The 18621-nt window shown below is 58.6% G+C and overlaps 1 protein-coding gene and 1 long non-coding RNA gene across 7 annotated transcripts in view; one reads left to right on the top strand and one right to left on the bottom strand.

The window, feature by feature from the left end:
- DCTN1 (dynactin subunit 1) overlaps nucleotides 1–18621 on the bottom strand; it is a 42600-nt gene that overhangs the window by 19477 nt on the left and 4502 nt on the right. For 3 of the 6 annotated variants that reach the window (XM_048303739.1, XM_048303738.1, XM_048303737.1), the window contains exons 2-4: nucleotides 17751–17996; nucleotides 14748–14826; nucleotides 12420–12451 (exon numbers count right to left, since the gene is read on the bottom strand). In XM_048303739.1, coding sequence (XP_048159696.1) covers nucleotides 12420–12451; nucleotides 14748–14826; nucleotides 17751–17996 — 357 coding nt within the window. Of the gene's footprint in view, nucleotides 1–3908; nucleotides 3927–10565; nucleotides 10587–12419; nucleotides 12452–14747; nucleotides 14827–17750; nucleotides 17997–18621 lie in introns of all 6 variants that reach the window. The other 3 variants (XM_048303735.1, XM_048303734.1, XM_048303736.1) reach the window with 2 other exon arrangements.
- LOC125326032 lies at nucleotides 9259–18252 on the top strand. Its single transcript, XR_007203656.1, has 4 exons — nucleotides 9259–9822; nucleotides 14481–15669; nucleotides 17227–17424; nucleotides 17633–18252. It is a non-coding gene; the product is annotated as an uncharacterized LOC125326032 (long non-coding RNA).

Below are 18621 nucleotides of genomic sequence, written 5' to 3' on the forward strand. Positions count from 1 at the left end.
CGGCAGAGCAGAGAAAGGAGACAAAAGACAGCACGGCATCGTTAGTGTGCCCAGCATCGTCAGCGTGCCCGGTGGCACCGGCTGTGCGTAGTGTCGTTAGTGTGGGGGCTCGTTAACCCGCTCCCAGGGCTGCTCCGGGTGGGACATGTGGGCAGAGATCCCATGGACCTGCGGGCACGGCTCCCGTGGGATCCCCTGGCACAGCTCCCATAGGATCAGAGGAGCAGAGCCCAGAGCCAGCACAGCCCTTGGTTCCCCCCAAGCCCCGTCCCCGCCCCTCCAGCCCAGTGTGGGGACAGAGGGCACATCCTGAACCCCCATCCCGACCCCACAGGTACCCCGGGGCAGACCCACCGGGTATTTCCAAGGAATTTTGGTCTTCAGAGACAAAGCCTGGTTTGGGTTGGCCGGGCATTCCGTGCTCCGTGGGCATGGTGGGGTTTAACTTCCCATGCCTTTCCCAGAGATCTCCGGAGCGGGAGGTGGAAAGGATTTCATCCTACACATGGTTTTTCCCCTCTCCTCATCCCTCTGGTTTTCCAAAGGGCCCAGAGCACCCTGGACTGGCTGCCCCAGAGACCCCGGGGCTCTGCTTTGTTTAACCAAAAATTCCAGGAACACCAGGGAGCTGATCCCACACTCCCAACTTTTCCTTTCGTGGCTGGAATTAAATCATCCATGATTTTGGGACAGGACCCCCCCTCCCCACAGACACACACCCCTCCATGCACATGCAGCAGCTCCCAGCAGCTCAGGGAGGGGAGGCCACGGGGCCCAGCCCGGAACAGAGACAAATATGGAATTAATTCGTATTTTTCCCATTAAAAACAATCCCTAATGGATGGAAAAGAAGGAGCGGCCAGGCTGGTCCTGGGGGGACGCAGGCGGGCAGGAGCCCCCGGCGCAGGCATTGGGAACATCTGTCCAGCTGCAGCCTTGGAGCACTTCCACGCTCTCCCTCATTTCTGATTCCATGACCTAATCCCAGCTGGGAATAACCAGGAGCAGAACAGATGGATAATGGCGCTGCCACACGATGCCATGTCCAGGATGGGGCCAGGATGGGCACATGGAGCCCATCAGGGACTGGCAGCTCCAGCCGATATCCGACACGGAAAACCTCGGGAAGCCTTGGAGCGCTACTTCCCTATTTTCAATACAAACCTGGACGCGTTTGCACTTCCAAACTTCCTGTCACCTCTGGCATTGCTTCAGCTAAATCCTGCTCTGCTCCCTTCCAGCCTTTTCCCAAAGGCTGCACGCCAAGGGAAGACATTCCCAACTTCCACAACATCTCCTGCGCCACCAAATTTGCCGGGAAAATGGAATGACAGCAGCAAAAGCTCCAAACCCTCAGGTGAAACCAGGGCTGGCTCAGGACGCCCTTCAGGAGTGCTCCGGCATCTTCCCAAAGTCCAACCACGCAACATGGAGCGGCAACAAAAATCTGGGAAACACTTGGGAAAACACCTTCTTCAGGAATTCCACAGGCGGAGACGTCCCCACTCCCTGCCACAGACGTGGGGGACTCAGGAATGGGGCAGGGCTGGGGGGTCCCACACTGACCACCGAGTCCCACACGAGGAAATGTCCTGGGGGACACCAGCTCCTTCCCTGGGGCACACGGAGCCTTTTCCTGGGCCATGGGAATGGGGGACACTGATCCCTGTCCCAGGAGACACCGAGCCTCGTCCTGGGGGACACCAAGCCCTGGACTGGGGGACACTGAGCCTTGTCCTGGCCATGGGGTGGGGGACACCAATTCAAACCCTGACTCAAACCACACCGAACCCTAAAACCAGGGAGAAGCCTCCTGGGAACCATCCCTAAAGCCATGTGGAATGACAGGGAATAATCCTGCTTTGTGCCTCCACCGGAGCTCTGGTCCCCTCCATGGGATGCCACCTGCAGACCACCGAAAGTTGGAGCTCCAAGACCCTCGGGATTCTTGGCAAAGGGATGCTCTGGGATGCTCCAGCTGCTTTTTCCATCAGGAATGGGGGCTGGCCGGGTTCCCCTCCGTGTTGGCACCTTCCTGTCCATCCATCTGTCCCCACGGCACCAGCCAGTCATCCCTGGGCTCTGGAAAAGCCGGTGACCAAGATGGGACATGGATTTTCCGGTGTCCGGCGTCGTACCAGCACTGGGAGCAGAGGCAGCAACCTCACCTGGACTCTCCTGGATCCGGGATGCTCCGACCCCCCCGCTGGGGATGGATGTTCCACTGGAGGTTCCGGGCTCTGCTGTGTAATGCTGCTGCATCAATATTTGATGGAATTATAAAACCTCTGCTCCCGGGGGAGCGTCGGGGGCTCCGAACCGGCGCGCTCCGAGATGGACTCGGCTTCTGGCAGCAGGAACTCTGGAAAAATCCTCCTGGATACCAGCGACTGACTGGGGTGAGGGTGGCGTTGCCCATTGAATGTAGGGTCTCACAGGTCCCTCCTGATTTGGTTCTGCTCCAGGTGTGGGAATCCTGATCCAGCCAGGAGCAGCGAGCGCCGGATGGATGAGCAGGAATGTGTGAATGTCACCTTCCAGCGGGCAGGGGAGGGGAGGTGTCACTGGAGCCTCCTCCTGGATTAAGTTTCAAGGCTTCTGATGAGGAAAAGCTGAACTTCACGGACTGTGGCTGCTGCTGTGGAGCATTCCCAGAGTTTCCAGGAGGATTCCGATTGGCAGCAGCTCCCGAGCAGGGCAGGCGGTGCTGGAGGTGATGCCTAGGCACTGACCCGCTGCTGGTCCATGCTGATGCCATCCCACTCAATTCCTGGGAATTTCACCCCTTGGAGGCACCTCCCCTCTGCTGGAACTGAGTCTCAGCCCCCAGCAGCAGGATGAGCCCCCCAAGGTGTGGTTCCCTGGGATACTGCCAGGAATTCTGCATTTCAAACAACCAGCACCACCTGGCAGGTGCCCAGTCTCACAGGTGTGATTCCATGGGCAAGGAGAGGAACGATGGAAAAGCAGGATGGAATCCAGCTGTGGGGCTGAGCACCAATGGGGCAGAGGGAAAGCAGCATCCGTGAAACTTTCCATCGGGAAGAGGATTAACAGGGACACGTGACGAGGAGCGTCGGTGTCTGAGCTCGGGGAGGTGCAGGTGTAAATCAGGAGCACTTACTGCCAGGTACCGGCACGGCCGGCCCAGCTCGGTTCTGTTCCCTGCCATCAGCCAGAAATTCCCAGGATTTCTCTTTAAGCTGAGCAGTGACATCCTGGTTACGCTAAAAATAAACATATAGGCCAGTGCCCGCGCTGTCACCTGCGGGAATGGCAGCCTGGCAGGGACCCAGGTACCACCGGCCTCTGGGAATGCTAAAGGCTGATCCCAACAGCATGGCCGGCAGGAAAACCTGGATTATGGACATGCAGCTTCCCCAGGGTGGGCACCGGTGGCACTGGAAGCGGGGATGGCACCGGCAGCGGGAACAGCACTGACACTGCCAGGCAGTGGGGAAGGCACCAGCTGTGGGGACAGGGAGAGCAGCAGGGATGGCACCGGCACCTCTGGAGTGGGGACGGCACCAGCAGCGGGGACAACACGGGCAGCAGGGACAGCACTGACACCCCCAGGCAGCGGGGTGGCACCGGCAGCGGGGACAGGGATGGCATCAGCATCCCCAGAGCAGGGATGGCACCGGCAGCGGGGACAGGGCCCCGGCGGAGCCGCAGAGCCGCTGCAATCACCGCGGGCACGGCCGGGTGACACGGAGAGGGGACTCCGGGAGCTCAGAAGGCAAAGCCAGCCATGAACCGATGCTCGCCCACCGCCCCCCTCCTCCCCGAGCCCGTCACGCTCCCAATTACAGCCCGGCAGCATCAACACGGGGAAAACGGGGAAAAAGAGGGAGGAGGCGGCTGGGAAGCGGGGATGCGATGCCGGGGGATGCGGGTGAGAACCGTACCTTGCGTGTAGCCGGGGCCTGCCTCATCGTCGCGCAGGGACGGCCGGAGCGGGAGGAGACGGAGCAGCGGGTCAGTCAGCACGGCCGGACACGGCAAATGGCCGCGGCCGCCGCCGGCCGCTCGCCAGGTGCTGCCCGAGGGCTCGGCGGGGGCTCAGCGGGGGCTCAGGGGGTCCAGGGCAGCCCCCCCCGGCCGCGGCCGCTCGTCCCCGCTCCGCCGGTGGCTCCAACCACCGCCCCGGCGGCTCATGACATCACCGCGGAGGGGCCGCACCGCCGGGCGCTGCACCGAGCCGGGCGATGTGCGGATGAGGATGGGGATGAGGATGGCGCGGATGTGATGCTGCGCTCGGGGAGGGGACGGGGGGGGTTCTCAGAGGCTCAGCGCCCCCCGGGACAGTCCCCGGGTGCGAGCCCGCTGTTCCCCGGGGCAGGCGGCTCCGTGGCTGCGCTCGGCATCCCCGAGGTGCCCGCAGCCGAACCCGCCCCGCGCCGGCGGCTGCGAGCGCCGGGCGAATCCCCCCGGGAGCGGACAGACGGACGGAGCGGAGGCTGGATGGACAGATGGACGGCGCTGAGCCCGGAGGGATGGACAGATGGACGGAGGGACCATCTTGCCGCGCTGCCATCCAGCGCCAGCAGATTCCCGGGAGCTCAGGGCAGCCCTGCACGGCTGAGGGTGCGGAGAGATCCGCTCGGGCCTCGGAGAGCCCCTGCCCCAAAACCCCTGCCCTAAAAATGCCCCTGCGGAGCGCGCCGGCCACCCAGGGTAGCGTCCTGAGCCTCGCTGCCCTGCCAGGAGCATTCCCGCAATTCCTGCCTGGCATTCCCGTTGTCCCTGGACAAGAACTCTGCTGGAAACCCAGAGGATGTCACCAAGCACCGTCTCCAAACTGTCCATGAATCCCCGTGTCCTGCCCCACGGAGAGCTGGAGACCAGGACAGCAGCTCCCTTTACATGCACGCATCCCAAATCCCATCTGTTATATGGTGTAACCTGAGCATGGCCCTCATCCAGCTCCCATGCCAACCCTCATTTTCCCATATTCCCACACTATGAGGGGAAAGTGGATCGGGGTGCCCCCGGGCTCACCTGCACACCCAACCCTCCCCACACACACAGGGAATTTTACCTCCAGGATTTCCACACCCTCGGCACAATCCTGCCAATCTCCCAGAAAACGCCTTTAAAGGCCCCTTTTTCCCAAAGGCTGGCATTCCCTGGAAGCAGCCCCCCAGGCTGTTGTGCCGGGGACACCCTATTCCAACTGATCTGTGGTGGGGTCTGATTCCTGAATAACCCCTGGGTCAGGGAATCCAGCAGCTGTGGGGGAAGTGTCCCAGGCCAGGCTGGATGGAGTTTGGAGCAGCCTGGGATCGTGGGAGGTGTCCCTACCCATGGCAGGGGGTGGGACAAGATGGAATTTAAGGTCTGTTCCAATCCAAACCATTCCATAACTCTGGAGCCCCTCTGCTCTGGAGGCAGGATTGCTGGGAATGTTCCCCTGGAGAAGGGAAGGAGCCAGGGAGAGCTGCGAGCCCCTTGCAGGGCCTAAAGGGGCTCCAGGAGAGCTGCAGAGGGACTGGGGCCAAGGCCTGGAGGGCCAGGAGGCAGGGAATGGCTTCCCAGTGGGAAAGGGGAGCTTGGGCTGGGATGTTGGGAAGGAATTGCTGGCTGGGAGGGTGGGGAGGGGCTGGGCTGGAATTGCCAGAGCAGCTGGGGCTGCCCCTGGATCCCTGGGAATGCCCAAGGCCAGGCTGGATGGGGCTTGGATCCACCTGGGATAGTGAAAGGAAGCCATGGATGGGCTTTAAGGTCTCTTCCAACCCAACCCATTCCATGATCCGCTCTCCCACAGCTCCCTCCTGCTGCTGGCAGGCGCTGGGGGCAGGGGAGAGTTCCCAAGTGACATTTTCGGGAGCTGTAATTGCTGTAATTGCATCTCTTAACGAAGAAGCCCCGAGCTCCATCAGCCTGAGCACCACGAACCCTTCCAGGAACCAGAGCTGCTGACACTGACCCAGCTTCTGGCGTCATCCAAATCCATTCCAACGCTCCAACAGAATCTCCCTCCCATTCCCACCAGCCCTCATCCAAACCACAGGGAAAAGGAACCCCTCAAGAAGCATTTCCAGATGAAATCATCCCGGATCCGTGGCTCTAAGCCCCCGAATGATCCGAGTGCCGTGTCCATCTCCGGAGGAGCCACCTGCAGGCTCACACGGATTTAACTTTAAGATAATTATGGGTATTAGAGCTGCTCTAATGAACCAGCTCCTCTCCTGACACACAGCTCCGCTCCCTACATCCAGAATATATCAACTCTTCCCACACACAGCACCCAATAAATGCAGCAGCAGGGAGAAAACGCAATTTAACCACGGCAAAATGGTGTCGGATGCTTTGGGCTGTCTCTGAAACTCCTCAGGGACAGGGGAAGGGAGGTTTTTTATCCGAAATCCATGAGAAGGGAGAAGGAACTTGTGGCACCACCACAGATGGGACAATTCCTGGCTCTTGGGGGGATTGCAGAGGAGATGCCAGGTGCTCTTTTCCATGAGGTCATCCGTTTGCAGCACCAGCTGCTGCTCAGATCCCGGCCCCAAAGGATCACATCAAAATAATCACCTCAGACCTCGCCACAAACCCCCTTGGGGACACAAAGAGCTCTCACAGGGGTGACACCTGGCCCGAGGAACAGCAGTGCTTGGAAAATCAGCCCTGGGTTCATCCAGGCCCTGCCATGGGACGCGGTTTGGGCAGCTGGGATCAGGTGGGGTTTGGATGCTGATCGGATTATCCATTCCTTTAAAAGATTAACGGGGCTTGGGGCGGCCTCTCTGTGTTCCACCGACCATCTGGGACCTGCTCCGGGCTGGAATGGGCCATCTGCTCCTGCACAGAGACCGGGATAACGCCGGGATAACAACCTGGACACTGACCCGGCCACCGACTGGTCACCCTGGGATGGGATCAGAGCAAGAGGGGGAGGTCCAGCCTCAGGACACGCCACGGGAATACAGCCCTGGCACATGGAATGCAGCCAGGAGGATGAAAGGAACAGGGATGTCACTGGAGGGGGACAAACCTGATCCATCGGAGGGAAAATCCCAGGGGTCAGACTGGCTGCAGCTGCAGGGGACCTGAGGTGACGGGACAGGATTTAACAGCAGGGTCACAGCACCAGCTCGTGCCACCTGTGGATGTGGCACCTGGGGACACGGCCTTGGCAGTGCCGGGGGAACAGTTGGACTCAGTGGTCTTGGAGGGCTTTTCCAACCTAAATATTCCACGATTCCGTGATTGCGGAGTGTGTCAGACCCCAGCAGCTCACCCTGACACCCCCCAAAGAGCCAGGGACCAGCCTTTCCCTGCATCCCTGGGAGTCCCCTGCTCCCACCACAGCCCTGGCACCTCCGTGTCCCTGGGAGGTGACATCCGTGACCCAGTGCCACCCAGCGCTGCAGCAGGAGAAGGGACTGGCCTGTCACCACCACAGACACATTGTCACGGGGATGAAGACGACACAACCGGTGTCATCCCAAAAATTACCTGGGAAACACCCTTTTCCTGCTCTTTCACTGAATTTTGGGGTCCTTCCCAGCCAGGTTGGCCCAGGACAGAGGCCAGCACCTCCTGGGGACAGCCTGGACCTTCTGCTCCAAGAGCAAGGACACCCCGACATGGTGTCCCAGCCGAGGGACAGGACCCCCAGTGTCCTGCAGGAACAGCACAGCCCAAAGGCCACAACAGCCACACCACTCCCAAATCCATGGAAAACAGCAAAGAACCACAGCAGGGAGGGGAAAGGCCCATCTGGCAGCAGCTCTGGACACGATTAAAGTCTATATTTGACACACAGGAGCTGCTGTAATCTCCGGAACGAGGATTTACCCGCTAATTACTCTCATTATCCAATTCCACCCCCCAACCCCAGCCATGTGTGGGGCAGGAGCTGTCCAACGGGCAGGGGGGGCTCTCGGGGTCATTAATGGCTGAAAAAGTTGAATTCTGAGGGGACAGCAGAGCCTGGCACGGGGCTGTCCCTCAACGGGGATGTCCCTGCGTGAGGTGTGCCCGTGCGGCCAGGACAGGGGTGAGGACAGTGACAGATCCAGATCCCCAGGACAGTGACAGACCCATGATCCTCAGGGCAGTGACAGTCACACACTGGGACCCTCAGGGCACTGACAGGGACAGACCCATGATCCTCAGGACAGTGACAGTCACACACTGGGATGCTCAGGGCACTGACAGTGACAGACCCATGATCCTCAGGGCAGTGACTGTCACACACTGGGACCCTCAGGGCAGTGACAGGGACAGACCCATGATCCTCAGGGCAGTGACAGTCACACACTGGGACCCTCAGGGCACTGACAGGGACAGACCCATGATCCTCAGGGCAGTGACTGTCACACACCGGGATGCTCAGGGCACTGACAGTGACAGACCCATGATCCTCAGGGCAGTGACTGTCACACACCGGGATGCTCAGGGCACTGACAGTGACAGACCCATGATCCTCAGGGCAGTGACTGTCACACACTGGGACCCTCAGGGCACTGACAGTGACAGACCCATGATCCTCAGGGCAGTGACTGTCACACACCGGGATGCTCAGGGCAGTGACAGCGACAGATCCAGGATCCCCAGGACAGTCACAAATCTGGGATCCCCAAGACAGTGACAGTCACAGATCCAGATCCCCAGGAGAGTGACAGATCCAGGATTCCCAGGACAGTGACAGACCCAGGATCCTCAGGACAGTGACAGTCACAGCCCCAGACCCCCAGGACAGTGACAGATCCAGGATCCTCAGGACAGTGACTGTCACACCCCCATGAGTCTCAGGACAGTGACAGTCACAAATCCATGATCCCCAGGACAGTGACAGTCACAGCCCCATGATCCTCAGGAAAACAATTGTCACTACAATCCCCAGGACAGTGACAGTGACAGACCCATGATCCTCAGGACAGTGACTGTCACACCCCCACGATCCTCAGGACAGTGACAGTCACAGCCCCAGACCCCCAGGGCAGTGACAGTGACAGATCCAGGATTCCCAGGACAGTGACAGATCCAGGATCCTCAGGACAATGACTATCACAGATCCAGGACCCTGAGGATAGTGAGAGATCCAGGATCCTCAGGACAGTGACTGTCACATCCCCACGATCCTCAGGACAGTGACAGTCACAGCCCCAGACCCCCAGGGCAGTGACAGTGACAGATCCCCAGGAGAGTGACAGATCCCTGATCCTCAGGACAGTGACAGTCACAACCTCCATGATTGCCAGGACAGTGACAGTCACAAATCCACGATCCTCGGGGCAGTGACAGATCCCTGATCCTCGGGACAGTGACAGTCACAACCTCCATGATTGCCAGGACAGTGACAGTCACAAATCCACGATCCTCGGGGCAGTGACAGTCACAGCCCCAGGTCCCCAGGGCAGTGACAGATCCGTGATCCTCAGGACAGTGACGGTCACACCCCCGTGATCCTAATCCCACCCGCAGCTCCGAGCAGACAGCGGGGACACAGAGCAGCTGCAAACCGGCCAGAACAGGGACAGGGAAGGAAGAACCCAACATTCCAAAGGGGAATTTCATCCCACAGCAGAGCCCCTTGGAGCTGGCAGGACCGGGATGAGGGATCCACAGGGACCCTGGAGCCTTGGGGACACGCAGAGACCTGGATCTAGGGGGACACGAGGAGGGGACACTTGGGGACACGTGCTCCCAGCCTCTCTCCACAGGCTCTCTCTAGGCAGATTCCACATCGCTCCTCACCTCCGGACTTCCCATGGACAACCAGAGCTCTTTGGACCATTTTTCCACCCAAAAATAGACACAGAAGTGGCTGGAAAGCAAAGCTGGACCAAAGGGACGCTGAGGGCACACAAGGTACCACCTCCCTCCCCTCTCCCACGTCTCCAGTGCCCTCCTTGGCTTTTCTCTTGGCAAAATTCCCAAGGGGAAGAAAAAAAATTCCCCCGATTTCCTGCAGGGAATGATGATTTGGTCTCCCTGCCCATGGCATGCAACGAGATGAGTGCTAACGTCCATCCCAACCCAAACCATTCCGGGATTCCTTGGAGTTTCAGCTCATCCTTGTCCGAAAGCTTTTTGGCTTCAATAATTGTCACAAACCAGGTGGGTTTGGGTGTCCCTAAGAGGAGGACAGGACAGGACAGCCCTGAGAAGGTGCCACTTGTCCCCGAGCCACCGGAGGGTTTCGGGTTTATAAAAATATCTGTGAGGGAACGGCCTCAGGTTGTGCCAGGGGAGGTTCCGGTTGGACAATGGGAAAATTCCTTCATGGAAAGGGTCAGAAAGCATTGGAAGAGGCTGCCCAGGGCAGGGGGGACAGCCCCCATTCCCGGGGGGGATTTCACAGCCCTGCAGATGTGACACTTGGGGACACGGTTTGGGAACCCGCTGGCCTCTGAGGCTTTTCCCACCCAAACATCCCACGATTCCACGTCGATGTGACAGCACCACGTTCCGCCCCGGAGCGATGTCCCCTCCCTGGCTGGGAGCACATGCAAGGACAGCCATGCAGCGCTGGGATGGAGCGGGATGGGGACACAGTGAGGATGACGATGGCCCCGGCATGCGGCCGCGCGCGGAAAAGGGACAAACGGCACCTTTTTGGGCTTGGCTCCGCGCTGCGTGAGGAGGGAACAGAAGGAATGTTAGACAGACCCCGTGGCTCCAGGGAAACATTCCCTGGGAACACCCCCACCCTGGGCTGCAGGAAAGGCAGGAGGGGAAAGATAATCAGGGAAATGGAAGTAAATGAAGGAGAAAACAGCCCTGGAGTGACCCCCCTCGCTCCGGATCCACCTCCTGCCCCTCCTAGCACGGAGAATTTGGGGAGTCAGGACACATCCAAAGGGGAACAAATCAGACAGGTTAAAGGGATTGGGGCGGCCAGGATGCAGGAGGAAGAGGATGCGAGGACACAGGGAATGGTTTCCCACTGCCAGAGGGCAGGGAGAGATGGGATTTTGGGAAGGAATTCCTGGCTGGGAGGGTGAGGAGGCCCTGGAATGGATTTCCCAGAGAAGCTGTGGCTGCCCTATTCCTGGAAGTGTCCAGGGTCAGGTTGGACAGGGCTTGGTGCAACCTGGGATAGTGGAAAATGCCCCTGGATGGGCTTTAAGGTCCCTCCCATTCCCATTCCCAACCATTCCATGGTTCCGGGAATGCCCCGGAACGCACATGGAGCAGCACCTCCTGTCCTGAGCCCTTCTCCAGCAGCATAAAAAAAATTCCAGGAACAATCCCCATTCCCTGATTTCAAGAACGCTGAGGTTTCCTAAATATCCTCTTTGTCTTTTAATGAATTCCAGGGTGGAATTAAACCAGGAGGATCAGGCAGGGAGCACATGGAGCACGGGGCTCCAGCAGTGCCAGGGGTTGATGGATCCAACCCCACACAGCAGGAAAAGCCAAAAACCTTCCCAAACCTCTCTAATACAGGACAGGGAATCTGTTTCCGCTGGCTGGAGCTCACATTCCCTGGGATCTGAGCCCGACAAGTCCCCAGGTGCTGCTCCATCCCCATCCCAGCTGTCCCAAAGCAGGGTGGAGAGCAGAATTCCCACTGCTGGGAATTATCCGGAAGGGCAGCGCAGGAGGCTGGGCTTCGATGAGCCCTGACCCAGCCCTGCAGGTGCCACTCGCACAGAAGCGCCTTGTCCCCACCACTTCCTTTCCCACTGCTTCCCAACATCCCAGTTGGGCCAGTTTATCCCCATGGAAAATCCAGTTCCTACCCCAAAACACACAAACCCATCTGCCGTGTCCCCAGGATCACCCAGTTCCCAGGAATGGTGACCTGGGCAGTGCTGGACTCGATGGGCTCAGAGGGCTTTTCCAACCTCAGTATTCCATGATTCCTCACTACCCCACACTCTTATGGCCATTCCTGAGGACAGGAACCTGCACCAGATTCCCATTCCTTAGGAAATATCTCTCACATTTGGATACAGCACGTCCCAGGAGCCACTGGAGTTCCTGGATGAAGACAGAGATGTTCACCCATGGAAGCCAGAGAGAGCCAGTGTCACCCATCCCAAGGAATGCACTCTTCCCATGGGATTGGGGAGTCCTTAGAGCTGCCCCATCCCTGGAAGTGTTCCAGGCAAGGTTGGACGGGGCTTGGAGCAGCCTGGGATAGTGGAAGGTGTCTCTGCCTGTGGCAGGAACTGAGGGGGCTTGGAGGTCCCTTCCATGATTCCATGGATTTGAAGGAAGCAGCTCAGGAATGCTGCTGAACTCGGATCCAAACATGGGGCACTGTGCTGGATAATCCCTCAGGAACCGACAGATTCCTGGCCAGTGGCTGAAAATGACATTTTTCACACCTTGTTTCCCATGGGTTTCGGGAGAAATTAGCTTTTCCATGGGCATTTTATCCCATGAAAGTCTGTCCACGTGCTCTTCCCAGTGGGATGAAAACCTCCCAGAGGCAACAGAGTGCCGGGGTCACTCACCAGTTTGCTGGCCTTGGCAGCATCCAGGGAATCTGTGGAGAGAGCAGAAAAGGAGCCATGAGCCTGAGGGACACCTCTGTCCCCATCCCGGTGTCCCTGCAGCCACAGGGCACCCAGCAGGGAACAGGAGAATTTTGGGAAGTGGGAGTGAAGCAGAGTCAGGATCCGGCAGGAAATGGTGGCAAAGTGGGGGGGTGTGGGTTTGGGGGAACAGGGAATTCCTTATGGGAGCTGCTGGCTGAGGAAGGCAAACACTTGGACACGCCTGGGAATTGGGGCAGTTCCACCGCTCTCCTTGGGCTGAATCCCTGGGATTCTGGGATTCCTCGAGCCACTGGCACAGGCTGCTCAGGGAGCAGCGGAGTCATCGTCCCTAGAGGGGTTTAAACCCGTGTGGATGTGGCACTTGGGGACACAGAATCCTGGAATGCTTTGTGGTGGGAAGGGACCTTAAATCCCATCAATCCCACCCCGTGCCGTGGGCAGGGACACCTCCCACTAGCCCAGGCTGCTCCAGGGACACTTCCAGGGATCCAGGGGCAGCCACAGCTTCTCTGGGCAACCTGTGCCAGAGCCTCTCCACCCACACAGGGAGGAATTCCTTCTCAATACCCCACCCAAATCTCCCCTTTTCCAGTGGGAAGCCATTCCCTGTGTCCTGTCCGTCCCGGGCAGGTGTGTCTGGATTCCCACCCTTGCCCAGGGGTCACCAGCAGCTGCCCCCAGGTGTCCCCTCCCGGTGCCAGATCCATGGCAGAGCCATCCCTGAACCCCCCGCTGCAGTCCTGCTGCAGCAGCTGCTGTTTCCATGGAAACCCTTGGCAGGCAGCCACATCCCAGCCCTGCATCCCTGGCAGCATCATCCCACACCCCACTGCAGCCCCAGCTCCTCCTGGATCCCGGGATGGGGGGTGAGCTGGGATCAGTGTCCGTCTGTCCCGACCCAGCGTCCATCGTGTCCAGGGAAGGAGCTGGGAAGGGGCTGGAGCAGCTGAGGGAGCTGGGAAAGGGGCTCAGCCTGGAGAAAAGAGGGATCTGGAGGGACCTTGTGGCTCTGCACAAGTCCCTGACAGGAGGGGGCAGCCGGGGGGGTCGGGCTCTGCTCCCAGGGAACAGGGACAGGAGGAGAGGGAATGGCCTCAGGCTGGGCCAGGTGTTGGGATATCGGGAAAATTCCTCCTGGGAAGGGCTGTCCAGCTCTGGCAGTGCTGGAGTCCCCGTCCCTGTGGGGATTTACCAGCCGTGGATGTGGCACTTGGGGACACGGTCAGTGCTGGGGGATTTGGGGTTGTCCGAGGGCTTTTTCAACCTAAACAATTCCATGACTATTCCATGGTTCCATACCAACTGCAGGATCCAAAGCAGGGATCAAAGAAGGGTTCATTCCATTTTCCCTATTAATTTTACTTCCTACTTTCTGGGAGAGGGGAAATCCCACCCACACCCAACACCCACCACCCCCAGCTCACCCCGATCCATTAATCCCGATCCCACAAACGCTTCCCACACGAAGCTCCCGGCTTGGCACACAGAGCCGACGGAGCAGCCAAGGCAGGAAGCTGGCAGAGCCCCTTCCGGCAGCTCCCGGGATCCCGCAGCGTGTGGGGAAAACATTCCCGACAAAGCGGAGCTCAGAGGGAGGCAGGGAAGCCTGCCTGGGCCCACAGCCAGGGATGGCGGGGCTGACGGATGTGGGAAAGGGGGAAGGAATGCTCAGAGGAGAGCGGGAAGGGATCCCTGCTCCCGGGTGGGAATGGGGTACAGCAAGGGGCTGGAGACGGGGACACTGCAATTCCACAGGGACGCTGCAATTCCACAAGAATGCTGCAATTCCACAGGCTCAGAGTGGTTCAGTGGGTCTGCATTCCCACTGGGAAATACTCCATGATTTACCCCTTCCTTCCAGGAAGGATTTCCCATCTCAGGTGGGAAGGGCTTCCCACCTCTGCAGGAGGGATTTCCCATCTCTCCAGGAAGGATTCCCACTCCTCCAGGAGGGATTCCCCATCCCCTTCAGGAATCATTTCCCATCCCCTCCGCTAAGGATTTCCACCTCTCCAGGAAGGATTTCCCACCTCTCCAGGAAGGATTTCCCATCTCATCTGGGAAGGGCTTCCCACCTCTGCAGGAGGGATTTCCCATTTCTCCAGGAAGGATTCCCACCCCTCCAAGAGAGATTTCCCATTTCTTCAGGAAGGATTTCCACTCCTCCAGGAAGGATTCCCCATCCCCTTTAGGAATAATTTCCCACCTCTCCAGGAAGGATTTCCCACGCCTTTGGGAAGGATTTCCCACGCCTTTCAGAAGGATTTTCCAGCCAGGCCTTACCTCTCTTGGGGACCTTCATGGCAGCAGATTCTGGGGTTTCTGGGGACGTTGTGTCCGCTCCATCCTCAAATACCTGGATCTGGGAAAAGCACAACGACCATCACTGTCCAAAATTCCCAAACAGGGAAAGCAGGGAACAGGTCCCTCTGGAGTGGGTTCAGCAGAGCAGATCCCATGGTTTTGGCAGGGACTTTTAATTTCATCATTCCAGCTTTGCCATCGACCACTCTCCTCCCTGAGAACAGCCACACACTCCTCATTCCCATCGGGAATACGGAATATTCACATAGGCAATGAGGAAAGTCAAAGCTCTGGATTTGACAGCCTGGAACATCCAAACCAGATTCAGGGATTTCTTTCTGGGAACTATTTTTGGACGCATTTTTGCTGGATAAACATGGAAAATGAGGTTGGGAGGAATTAGATTCCTGAGAGAGAACCTCAGATCAGCACCTCCCAAATTGTTCCTGCAGGAATTTGCCTGATCCATCAGCACCTCCCACCTGGGAGCTCAGCTTAAAAATCAAAATAACCTGGGAAGCTGTCAGACAGGGATTCCATTTTGGGAAGATTCCCAGCACCAGGAATGATGAAAATGGAATTAAAAGCCACAAGGAGACCAAGGAAAAGGTGATGCCAAGGAAATCATGACACCTGCAGCCATGCAGGGTGGGAATTCCGAGCGGTCTGGGGGTTTCCCAGCAGGTACAGCCCAGGTGGGAATTCCAGAGCTGCTGGAGAGGCTGGGGACAGGGACAGAGCGGGGCTGGATCCGGGGTGACACTGGGCAGGGCCACCACAGACTGGGCACGTCATGGCCATCGAGCTCCTCTGCCAGGCAGGAGCAGCTCCAGGTGATGCCAAAATCAGGGATTTCCACACTCCGGAAAAGGAACAGCCACGCTTGGAATTGCCAGCCCAGGTAGAAGCAGGGAATCCTGGAATGGTTTGGGTGGGAAAGGACCTTAAATCCCACCCAGTGCCACCCTGTGCCATGGCAGGGACACTTCCCGCTGTCCCAGGTTGCTCCAAGCCCCGTCCGAGCCGGCCTTGGACACTTCCAGGGATCCAGGGGACGCATCCAGCCCCGTGCAGAGCCCTGTGCCCGCACCCGCTGCCCCTCCCTGCCCCTGCCCAGCGGTGCCAGGGGCGGGGTCCCCACCCTGTGCCCGCCAGGTGGGAGCTGGGGGACACCGGGGACCCTCCCTGTGCCCCAGGGTGGCTCAGGATCGGCTCTGGACCTGCTGGGACAGCCCTGCCCCCCCCCGGCTTTGCTCCGGGACAGAGGATTTGGGCGATTTGGGGGCTGTTTATCCGTCCTGCTTCCCGTCTCTGCTCCAGCTGTGTCCCGATCTGGAATTCGGGGCAGGGCTTGGGCATCACTCGCTGCACAGAGGCCGAGGTGACACCACGGGGGGACGGCTTCCCACTGCCAGACGGGATTTTGGGAAGCAGTTCCTGGCTGGGAGGGTGGGGAGGGGCTGGGCTGGAATTGCCAGAGCAGCTGGGGCTGCCCCTGGATCCCTGGCAGTGCCCAAGGCCAGGCTGGACACTGGGGCTTGGAGCCACCTGGGATAGTGGGAGGTGTCCCTGCCTGTCAGGGGGTGGCACTGGGTGGGCTCTGAGGTCCCTCCTGGTCCTGCAGACCCAACTTTGTCCCTGCAAACCCCTCCAAGCCTCTCCCACCTGGCAGGAGAGGCCGAGAGGGACGGACGAGGGAGCTGGGTCCACGTGTCCGGTTTTAATGTGTGGGGAACTGGGAGTGTGGTGGAATTACATTTGTGAAATCTCCGTGGTGATCCCAGGAGAGCAGCAGAGCTCCATCCAGCAATTCCTACATGCCAACAGAGTTTGGGTTGGATAAAACCATGAAAAGCTTCCTGGCACGTTTGCCTCCAGCTCTGGCGAGCTCCGCTCTCTGTGTTTATCCCATTATTTAAAGGATGGGGATCCTTTTCCCTCCTCCTGCCTCGAGCTGGTGACAAAGGGACTGAAGCAGGGAATGGCTGCACTCATCTTAAAGGCCTTTCCCAACCTCAGTGATTCCTGGAGTTTCTCCTGGATGAGCCCTTTGCTGCAGCCTCCGACCACGTGTGATCCAAAGGCTCTTCCAATGGGACAGAGGATGTTGGGATGGACCCCAGGACCCAAATCCCCTCATTTTGTGCTCAGCTTTCCTCTGTCACCCAGTGCCAAGGCCCCGGCAAGGAGAGGCCACAGGGTGGGACACAAAGCAGCCCCTTTGTGCCAGGGAGGGGACAGGAGCTGGGGGCCTCCAGTGTCACCTCTCTGCCCTTGGAAGGTGACACAGGGAATTTACCTGGAGGATGTTTGCTCTGGAGGGAGCTCCTGGTTCCTGGGGGAGCACACGAGCAGCAAAGCTCAGCAGCTCCACCCCCACCGCGTGTTTTATCCAAACCAAGACAATCTCCTTCCGGGTAAACACGGTTTAGTTAAAATTCCCTGGCTCTGCTTCCAGGTAAACGTCCAGGATCGATCCCAAACTCCACCTGCTGCAGGTGATAAATACAGGGCATCACAGGGCTGGGCACTTCATCGGGAAGCAGAACGAAACCGCTGGGAATTCACCCAATCCATCTGAAAACATTCCGCAATAACCCTGTGGGATGAACAGGACCTCAAGGAATTGTGCAGAGGGGGCTTGGAGCCACACCAGGTGAGGTTCAGCTCGGGTTTGGAGTGTGCTGTTCCCTGCTTTGTGGGAGATGGAGATTCCCAAAAATAATGGACATTGGGAAAATTCCTCCTGGGAAGGGCTGCCCAGGGTAGTGGTGGAGTCCCCACCCCTGGAGGGATTTAAAACCTCAACAATTCCATGATTCCATGATCCTATCACAAACATCACATCCATATCTATATTTCAGCAGGCACTGGAGCGAAGGGATCTGGATTTTCTCCCAAAACCTGGGTGGGAAGCGCTGCTTAAACGAGCGAGCCACCATCCGCGCGCTCCCGAGGAACTCCGGGATCGATCCCACCCACCTGTGACTGCCGCACGAAGATGCCGTGGTTCTCCTCGCAGGTGAAATATTTCCTGCCCTGCACCGTGCCATCGTTCTTGCCCTTGGCCTCGTCCAGGATGACCCCGACCCATTTGCCGGTGGCGAACAGCGTGGCCCCCACGTAGGCCACGGTGCCGCGGTGGCCCTTGCCGATGACCTCCACGCGGGAGCCCACCTTCAGGGGCTTGCTGCCGCCGTCCGCGCTCATCCTGGGCGTGCTGGAGGCCTGGGGAATCAGGGGAAAGCACAGCTTGAGAAGCTGGGACAGGCAGAACGTTTGGATATCGGGATGTTTCATCGCCCTCCACCCCCTGTTTTATTTTGGGAGGCAGCCAAGGGTGATTCCTTCCACAAACCAGGGCACAGCCGCCATCAGTGGTCGCTCCGGCCTCACAAATCTGATTAATTCCTTTTTATAACATTTTTATGAGCCTTGGGGGGGAAAAAAAAAACCACCCCAAGAGCAGCACAATCAGCCTTAACCAACTCGTGCTCCATCTTTTCCTGCTGTATCAGCGTTCCCATGGTTTTCCAGCCTGGGAATTCTGTGCCCAGGAGCACACAGACTGTGTGGGACACAGGTCGTTGTCCCATCCCCTCACATTGTTGGGATCTGGTGGTTCCCGTGGTGTTCCTGGCACTCCCCCGTGCCCTGACTCGGGGTATCCCAACCTTGGAATGTGGGTGGGAAAGTCCAGCAGCTTTCCAAGTGGGATTGTCATGATCCAGGAGAGAGGAAATGGCCTCAGGTTGTGCCAGGGGAGGTTTAGATTGGATATTGGGAAAATTCCTCCTGGGAAGGGCTCTCCTGGCCTGGCACAGGTGGAGTCCCCACCCCTGGAGGGATTTAA

Source organism: Corvus hawaiiensis, chromosome 5 (genome assembly GCF_020740725.1).
Source record: "Corvus hawaiiensis isolate bCorHaw1 chromosome 5, bCorHaw1.pri.cur, whole genome shotgun sequence".
Classification (NCBI taxonomy): Eukaryota; Metazoa; Chordata; class Aves; order Passeriformes; family Corvidae; genus Corvus; species Corvus hawaiiensis.